This window comes from Ochlerotatus camptorhynchus, unplaced genomic scaffold, assembly GCF_037179485.1.
Source record: "Ochlerotatus camptorhynchus isolate MF236.1 unplaced genomic scaffold, CSIRO-AGI_Acam_v1.1 ptg000443l, whole genome shotgun sequence".
NCBI lineage: Eukaryota > Metazoa > Arthropoda > Insecta > Diptera > Culicidae > Ochlerotatus > Ochlerotatus camptorhynchus.
This window is the reverse complement of record NW_027040929.1, coordinates 3,504,696-3,514,469: the sequence shown is the minus strand read 5'-3', so window position 1 is coordinate 3,514,469 and position 9,774 is coordinate 3,504,696. Positions and strand designations below refer to the sequence as shown.

General features: G+C 39.0%; 1 protein-coding gene across 1 annotated transcript; it reads right to left on the bottom strand.

Annotated features, from left to right (window-relative positions):
• Positions 1-288: 288 nt before the first annotated feature.
• LOC135711895 (epoxide hydrolase 1-like) lies at positions 289-8,452 on the bottom strand. The gene is made up of 6 exons (XM_065234873.1): positions 8,236-8,452; positions 8,012-8,136; positions 7,840-7,952; positions 846-1,014; positions 646-785; positions 289-579 (listed from the first exon to the last, which is right to left on the bottom strand). Exons 1-6 carry the CDS (start codon positions 8,431-8,433, stop codon positions 308-310), a joined length of 1,017 nt encoding a protein of 338 aa, XP_065090945.1. The 5' UTR covers positions 8,434-8,452; the 3' UTR covers positions 289-307.
• Positions 8,453-9,774: the final 1,322 nt, after the last annotated feature.

Here is a 9,774-nt window from a genome sequence, read left to right as displayed (position 1 = left end):
TGATGACGTCAATGGAAAATCTTGTTTCATGTTCACAAAAAGGGTCCTCACCCCCCAAGACAACTTCGGACGTCCCCAGGCCGCCTCTAGGGTCGGAGGAGTAAAGCGAAAAACCGGAACAAGCGTTGCGTTGCACAGCAGCCCACCCCCACCCACCTCCAAATAACAATTCTATCCCGTGCCAACGACGAAAAGAACACCGCAAATCTCTCTGCAATCGTACGCCCACGCCATCAAGCCATGGCTGGGGCTCTCGTGTTGGAATTGATTACAGAACAATTATCATCATTGTCGTCACAACTAGGATTTATTTCTTCTCTAGGAACTCCCGCATCAACTTGTTCACCATATCCGGATTCTCCTGCTGTACGAAGTGGCCCGTTCCTGGGATAATTTTAAACTCCAGATTGTTGAACCTTTTCTGTAACATCTCACCGGTTGCTTTCGATATGTACAAATCATTCTCTCCCAGCAAGTATAGCCCCGGTACGTGCGGAATGTCCTTTGGCGGGTTGGGAGTCCATTTCGACGTGCTAGCAAAGTTTGCTCGGTAGTAATTGATTGGTGGAGTTAGGGCTCCTGAAATGTTGAAATATTTGATGATCATATATTTGCGATTCAGGTAGAAATAATATCAAAGGTCACCTTTTTTGGAAAACGTGTACTTGAAGGCCTCAACCTCCTCCGGTGTGCAATGCTTTCCCAATGCCATTTCAAACGTCTTCAAGTCGTTCATCCGTATAAAAAATTCAGGCAATTTTGGCATCTGGAAAAAGAACATGTACCTGTGGAAAAGTAAGTTTGGTAATTGAAGTTTCAGAAAATAAGTAACATCAGGTCCATACCAAGACATTTTGAACTGCTCCTTACTGGAAAAAATCAGCTTGCGGGCAACTCCTCTCGAGGGAGCATCCATCATGATGTACTTATCTAGCATGTCCATGTGTTGGGACACAAATTCCCAGCAAATTGCCGCTCCCCAATCGTGAGCCACTAGGGTAAACTTTTTACGACCTAGAAGTAAAAAATTGTTTTCAAAGAGCAATGTTTGCAGAGCTTATTTGTTTAATTATGTCACAACATCATCTTATCTAGCAAATGTCATTCGATGGTGGGACTAAGAGTATACTACAGATGTCAACCCCCCTACATTAAGGCTGCGGTCCATTTGATGAATTTTAACTTATATTTGACAGATGGAAAATTTTCAAATAAACCAGCTATTCTACCAGACATATTTCAGGCAAACCAGGAATCAATTTTGACAAACAATTTCTCGAAAATCGGACGATCAACAACAGAGGGATTTTCGAACATAATAATTTATTTTCGAAGTGTCGGTGAAAATTCATCGAATGACTTTTTACTTATATATGACATTTCGTAAATAAATTATAATGTTCGAAAATCTCTCTGTTATTGATCGTGTGATTTTCGAGGTGTTTGTGCTCCCTCTATGGCAGTGGCCTTAGAGTCCTATGCTGAATCAATGGTACAATTAACAAGTCTCTTAGATGTTCCATGTTCGTTTCAATCAGCGATGACATGTATCCTAATGTATGTACATGATAAAAGTTGGCATGGTTTTAAGACTGTAAAGCGATAGTTTTCATGCCAATCAGAAAGACTAGATCATTTCCAAGTATAAAAAATAAATTACGTCTTTTTAGATGCATTTTTCAGAACTATAACGAGAAGATTAACTGAATTGGTAACGACTACAAGATATGACAATCTCAATTGAACCTTTGCAAATCTTGAATTTTGTGATAGCGCACATATTATTAAAACGTTTGATAAAAATTAATTGACCTCCTTTAATGTTAAGAAAGGAATCATTGTCCTCCTTAATCTTCAAACCTCAAATGAAATGTCCTCCTTTTCAAGTTTTTGATATGGTAACCCACACCAATTTGCAATGTGGTCACGAATGATCTTGATTTTGAAATCTCATGATATTTCATGTGTCTCATAATAGGGTTTAGCTGCTGGCGGCCCGTTGGAATATAGTCAGAATCTAGTCCTGAACTTTCAATATGATCCTAGTATATGTTTTATGTGATTTGAGGTGACGCAAGTTGGAAAATGAACTGCTAGTTCATTTGAATTCATGACTTAATTCCCGTAAACATGATCGAGTACATCATGAACTTAATTCACGCCTGTTCAGCACGACCGACGATTTCGTAACACTACAGAAAACACAAAATACAATCATGATTTTGTGATCCATGAACCCATAATTCTAGATAGAGCTGGAATTAGGGCGTAACAGCTTTTGTAAACAATGACTTCTCTCGATGATTTCTAGAAAGCCAAGATCCGCTCACTCAAACCAACGTCACCATCAGGTAGGGGAGGACTTCGCCTTCTCGTTGGTTATGTTGGTTTGCGTGGGCGTGCCTTGAGTTTCGAGAAATCATCTAGAGAAGTCATTGTTTACAAAAGCTGTTACGCCCTAATTCTAATAATTGAACGTGTAAACCATGCCATTCAACTGACTTGATCAACTCACTTGAATTGAAAAAAGTTGAACCAGGCTCAACTTTTCAAGCCAGTTGAATTCAACTGACTTGATCAATTGACTTGCCCTGTCTAAACCCAGATTTACAGAGTGCTCGGAACCGTCGAGAATATAGATACTATAGATTCCATAGATAAGCGGAAGCAAAGTATAATGTAGCCAATCGAACTGTCAGTTAGTGTAGCCAAACGAGCATGACGTCATCATGGTGTTGTTTGAGGAAGAAGTATTCTATTAATATGAGCACAAAACGCTTTCCACAATCCACATTCCGATTTATTTCGCGGACAACGGAAGAAGGAAAGATAAAGCCAACCATTCCTTGATTCATTGTTGCAAAGATTTGCTTTCCACTTCATTTTGAACTTTTACGCACGAAGCAAAACAAAACTGTACAACGAAGAGCTTTATAATGGCATGAACTTTTTCCACGGATGCCAGTAAGATTATTTATTTTTCATGGTTGCCAAAACAACTTTTTGTGCCTCCGCTTATCTATGGAATCTATAGTATCTATAGTCGAGAATAGTGTGTTGGTTATTAGTAAATACAGCTGAGCCGTATCATCAGAACGGTGATCCGACACAGTGCCAGTGGCTGGGACGTGTCATCACTAGCCTTAATGGGGTGTTTACATCTGTGCGGTTTTACTCGCGCTAGTGTACTCGCCAACTAGCACGAATTTCAGTTGCTCCTGAAATTACATGCTGGTAGACGCTGATGCCCTGATGCTAGTGAGCTTTTTGCTAGCAGCTAGCTCATTAGCGCTAGTGAAATAGCATAGGTGTAAACACCCCATAAACCTCGATGAAAAGGATCCCCGAACGCATCTGATGTTCTTGCTCCGATGGAAGTCAAAGGTGGTGATGATTTGTTGAGCTGAAAGTGTGTCCATTTACAGGACAGATGGCAGCTGTCAGTTTGGGGTGTAGGTAAATCTTGCATCAAGTCTTCCGTTGTTTTCCTTCCAGTTCCCCCACTCCATTTACAATATTGGAAATTATTTTAATATAAGGTTTTACACCGTTGGTGTTAACCTCACACGTATACCAGTTGAGTGGTACTGTTTACATGGACCTAATCGATTTTTTCTTGGGTAGAGAATTACTCAGAGGGAGAGATGGGTGGAGAGAATGTTTTGAGCCAAATGAACTGTCAAAATTTGAGCCATTCGAACACTCCCATTAAAATGTTTCCGAGGATACATTAAATTTGAGAGTATTGTAATCGAAAGAAATTCAATCACCTTTATGTTTCATGTGCTTCTCAAATTTAACTAGTTTTTGAAATCAAAAACAATATTCTAACTCTATTGATTAATTGATCTTAGTTGGTTAATTAATGGCACCAAGAAATGTGCAAAATATTGCGATGCACTGAATTATTATTTTGCACGTAAATCGAATCAACAGTAAAAGTCATGTGAAATGCTAGCTTCTAGCAAGGGTTGAAAGCTAAGTAAGGTACAAATCCCTGCTGCCGAATTGTAATTTGTTTCATGAGTATTTCTAGTAAACAGTACTACTGAACTGCCGAAAATATCACGAATTTCGGAACGGATTTTTTTTCCGTGCATGGACACCCGTAACATGACCGTCAGTGGTATTGATTATGAATTATCATGCTATTTGATGCGTCACATAACGGATGCTGTCAAAGTGTGGCCACATTCCTGTGGTCTTTGAGAAGCAGCATTTTGAATATGCATGTAATTTGAAATGTCGTGTGGTAGATTTTGGAACATAAAAAGTCAGAATATGGGCAATTTCCTAGCGGCTCCCTAAACATGTTCAGGAGCTACCATACGAAATGACTACCATTGAACATTTTGACGAATGATTTGATGTACGATGGGTTTTAGACTAAGTCAGAATCTTACCACATCCGGTGGAATCTGGATTTTTTTGGGTGTGTCCAAAATGGACCTGGACAGGCTTGATGGTTACTAGAGGCCTGTCACTGTGCAATGCCATTCTGCTAAGTTTAATTACTTTTTGTCAATGTTTGTTTTTCAGCGCCATCGTAAAGTTACGGTTTACGAAATAGTGTAAGCATAGAGCGTAAATATGCTGTTTGTTATGTTTTTATTATCGCAACCATGTCTCGACTAGGCCCTTGTTATGACGAACAATAAAGAGTAGTTGAATTGCCGGTCGTGCCTACAAATGACATAAGACCAATTTGAGTGACAGAACTATATGAATGTTTGTTTATTGGTTCTCTTTCTAGCCCCAATAGAAATAAACCTTGGCGTTTCTCAGGGAGGTGCATTAGTGTCTCTGTTTTTTATATTGTGTATTATTGACATACGGCGAGCTATACTATTTCATGATGTAATTTTTGGGCCGCCGTTGATACCATACTATTTATTGCAGATATGTATAAATATGTAAGATGTCGTAGTGCGCTTGAATAATAATTTGCGTTCTTTGAGTAGACGGTTGAAGTCAAACAACTGAAAATGAATGTAAGTAAACATGGTGGTTTTGCGTAACCGAGTAAATGAATTAATAATGAGACGTGCGGGAAATCAAATATTTATCACTGTATTTATAGTCTGGCGGATACAAAATCCTGCAAACTGGCAACTTTGATTTCTTCAATAATAATGTGCCACAACGTGGAAATGCTCAAACTTTTGCAGAACGGTTTCGGTTTAAGTAAAGTAATTTGTTTTTTACCTGTGCAGTATAAATATCAATGTATACAATATTCGTCAAAATAGGACGAAATGTGTCAAAAGAATATCAATCAACTTACACTTTTCAACGCATACCTGCAATACAGTGGGAATTCGCTCGTTGGGGGCTCGTTAGTTGGGGTGCTCGTTAGTTGGGTGTTCGCTAGTTGGGCCATGACTCAATTAAACAGCATCTATATGTCAAAATCTCATGTCAAACTAGATTTGAAAATCAAACATAAATTCCTCCTAGGGGTAAGCATATGCGTTTTGAACTGTGCATTTAATGTAATGAATGTAAACATATTATATTTGTTCGAAACATTTGAGTGTCATTTGAAATTGCAGAAGAAAACCAAAACACACAATAAGCACATCAGTATTCTCCTTTTTCCCCTCAGGTTCATACAACTTGCCCCAATCCGTATTGTTTTTGTTTTGTCTTCTTAACCACAACAGAGGATGCGCATAGCCCCCCAATAAATTTTAGCCTTCTGTCAGTTGAGGTGGTGGCCCAACCAGCAAATTTCGGCTGTCTATCGAAAAGTATATTATTTGTAGTCTACATATTAGCTGCGTGGATGTTCTCCATGTAAAACGTAAAAATAGCATTCAGAAACGCATTGATAAATTACCATCTGAATTGAATAAATTTTTGTTCGATTTAATTATCGTGACGATCACAATACTTCGACCACATTGATCTAAAAAGAAGCAAGCCATGCTCGATTGGCTCCCGCAAGTGACAGGTCGAATTGGCTCCCGTCATTGTCTCCGCCAGACTATGAATATAGTGACTATAGCGTCGATTGCCAATTGGCGACTAATCACTGACGGCAATCTAGTGCCTGGGAGACAACTTCCACACCCTGATCCTATCGAACCCATCAACACATGTGCCGGGACTAACGGCTTTACTTCCCTTCCGAAGATTTCTTCGCCTTTTGAACCCAGCCACACTGGGTGACACGTTGCCATAGTGAGCAAAGACTTGACGATGGTGTCAATCATCAAATGTTGTCAATGCACATTTCAAGATCACACATTCTTTGGCCTGTCTGTTGCTTGATTTATTGGTGCTCCAGCGTTTAACTTGCACCTGCTAATGGTGCTAGAAGTGTTTGCAATGAATTATGTTGTTTCAGATTTAAGACAAAAATGCACCTCAAGCATCGGGTCTGAATTTGCTTATCGTGAAAAAGAAGAAAGTGGCTTCACCATATCTTATATCTTATCTAGAAGTCAAATTTGAGAAATTGAAATACATATTTAAACATGCATTATTTTGATAGTTCTCAAGTTTGCCACCAATACGTTAAGGTCTATACCTAGTTTGCGAAATAAAACTTCTTATTTTGCAACAGAAAAGTCGCGCCTATAAACAGACAATTAAAGTCTTCCCTTTCAAGGAATTTAGCATTTAGATTCAGATTCAGTTGCCCAAAATTAAGTACAGTAGGTAATTTCACAAAACATAGCACTAGAAGTCATATTTATTATGATACCGTGGACTGTTATTGGCAATCAAGCATTCTCTCTATTTTTGATATTTATTAAACCATTTGATTTAAAATCGATGTAAAATTCATTTATCAATAGAAAACAATTTAAAACTGGATGAAATAAACTTTTTTTTTTTTAATTTGATAAAATCGTTTTAGCGGTGGTGTAGAGGTAAGCGTGATTACCTCTCACCCCAGCAGGCCTGGGTTCAATCCCAGTTGGCGCCGCCGGGATGTTCTGAGTCATAATATCTCTGATCACGCCTTCGTTCGGAAGGGAATTAAAGCCGTTGGATGAGATTGGAACTCGCGACTTTGGCGTGAGAGGTATCGATGTTAACTAGAACACTGGGGCTTTCCCCTATCAACTTATCAATTACCATTCCCGATGACGAGTATATTCAGAACCATCACCAATCTTGACAACAGACGGCAACTACCACACAAAACTTGTTTTTCTTCTGTCACATAACGAAACGCATTGCAAATATCGCCAATAAATTCAACATTTTTGACCCGGCAGACTGCCGCTTATATGTAGGCGTTATTGCTAAACATCTTATATATGTTTTCATCACAGTGTGAAGAATGCTATTAACCGTGGATTATTGTCTGCTCGCTTCCAACAGAGTAAGGTGGAACAAACGATCGACCTTATTTGGCAAATGGAAATATCTCAAAATTCGGAGGAATCTCCCCAAACAATCGTCAAGAGGCACATAATTATGACCAGATATAAAACCATCCAACCAGCATTGATTTTGTCTTGTTCTTAACCTGCAAAATTTATTGAAACTTCGAATAAACTTTTCCCTGTAAATTTTCGAAAGCATCACAAATTATTGTGATATTTTTGGCGATAGCCAAACAAATTCCTTTTGAAACATTGAAATTCATTTTACACTGGCTTCGCCTAAGTAACAATTTCGGTTTTATGAGGGTTCTGTAGACTTATAAACTTGCAGTGTTATTTCTTAACGAACTCTTGCCCCACTTTACTGCAATAAATTTCACTATAAGAAAATAAATTCAGTGGATGCAATCTTCTTCACCGTCTGCAGAAATGGTACCAAGCCGTGTGCCATGAGAACTGATAAGAATATGTATTATATAAACCTCAATCCAAAACTCACCTAATGCAATGACAAGCTCTTTGATATCTTGTACCATATTGGACACCTGATAAGCGCTCAAATCTTTCGGTTTATCTGATTCTCCATATCCTCGCATGTCAACGGCAATCACCCTAAAATTAAACGTTTCATTCTTAGATCATTGTCGCAAAACTCGCCGCCTACTGTTTACCAATAGTCCTTGGAAAACTCCTTTAGCTGATATCGCCATGAGAACCAAAACTCCGGGAAGCCATGGACGAATATCATCAGCGGCTTGCTTGGATCGCCATTTTCGACGTAGTGCAGCTTAACGCCCTGCGTAGAATTTAAAAAAAAAAACAAACGCGCAAACGATTCGGCAATTTAGCTCAATTAAACAATCACCATGATTTCATAACCGATGATAAAACTCACATTCACCGTGATAAACTGGCTCACTCCGTAGTCATGCTTCTGGAGACATTGCGGCGGATAGGGACGCTTCTTGACGACCCAAAACTTGGAATGTGGCTTGGTAAAAAACTGCACCGCGATGAAGAACAGCACCCGGATGGAATAGAACAGACTCAGTGACCAGGCTATAGCTCCGAACGTTACCTTGAGAAGACTCATCGCTTGTTCGCGTGTTACTATGCAGTGCGGAATCCGATCGAACCGGACTGGAATGATACCGAAAAATGACTGCGCGAACTCCTACGGGCGCTTATCTGCGAGCGCATATTTTATTTTTTTAATGCGATGCTAACATTTAGGGTGGTTATCACAGGCGATGATTTGAGTGGTATTCCGCTAGCACAGTGCTCGTTATAAAGCAGTGCAGCCACCCTGATGTGCTCAGAGCACAGCTAAGATAATGGTGATGCATCACCGCTAAGCATAACATACAATGAAGCCTGTCGTTGATAGATAAAGCAGTGATTATATTCATACTGTGATTTGTTTATACCTGTGTTAACAATGACACAGGATGATTTCGCAAAACAAAGTTGTGAATGAACTGACGATTTTCCGTCCACAGGTCCACAGGTTATTTCTCTAATGGACTTTTTGTTTTGAAGAAAGGATAATTCACTCTTCACTTATAGCCGAAATATCGTTGAAACGACCGACTTTGATTTGTTAATTGAACTACTCTCAAAGCATGGACCACAACAATCCAAGTGAACCACAGTTTACTCTTCTACTCGCGGCTGCCCAAACACGTGTGCCAATACACGTCATCGCTATAGTAACCCAGTCAAAACAAAGTTGGCGTATCGCACCGTTTATAACCCTCGTCTGCTTTATTTTCGTATCCATTATCACGTGGGTGTGAAATTATTATGATTGATATTATTGTATTTTATCCTCAGCTTACTCAATGATAGCTGGTGACTAGCGTAGTGTATCGGCTCAGAATGCTAACGTCGGCAAAGACATGCAATGGACGTTTACACAATATTGCATGCAACTTGTAGTAGTAGGTGGTCGCTGGTGGCACTTTCAACTTTTTATTCGTTTATACATGTATGCCTCGATTTAAAGCACATTTTCGTTTCTGAAATGTACGTAAAATCGAATTGTGCGTAAAGTCGAAGCTCGAAATAATGTTATTATTCCCCGAATTATTACGATTTTAAAAATCAATTTAAACTACGAAAATTGCACACAGGATCCGGGATGGCCATGAACGCTTTGATTTCAATTAAATTATAAGTGTTCGTGGTAGATGTGTACCTTTCAACAATGTAAACGGAACATAAACCTAGAAGATCCAAATCATTCGTAAAGGTAACCACTTAATGAAGCAGAACATATATCGCATATAATTTATAAAACTCGTGAAGATTGTCAACTGGATTAGAACCTAGGTCATCTGGAAGATTCGGAACAACCTTTGCACATGTAATTAAAGCTAGATTTGACGTAAATTGTCACGTAATTTTGGGTAAATTTTAGCACGATATCGCATAA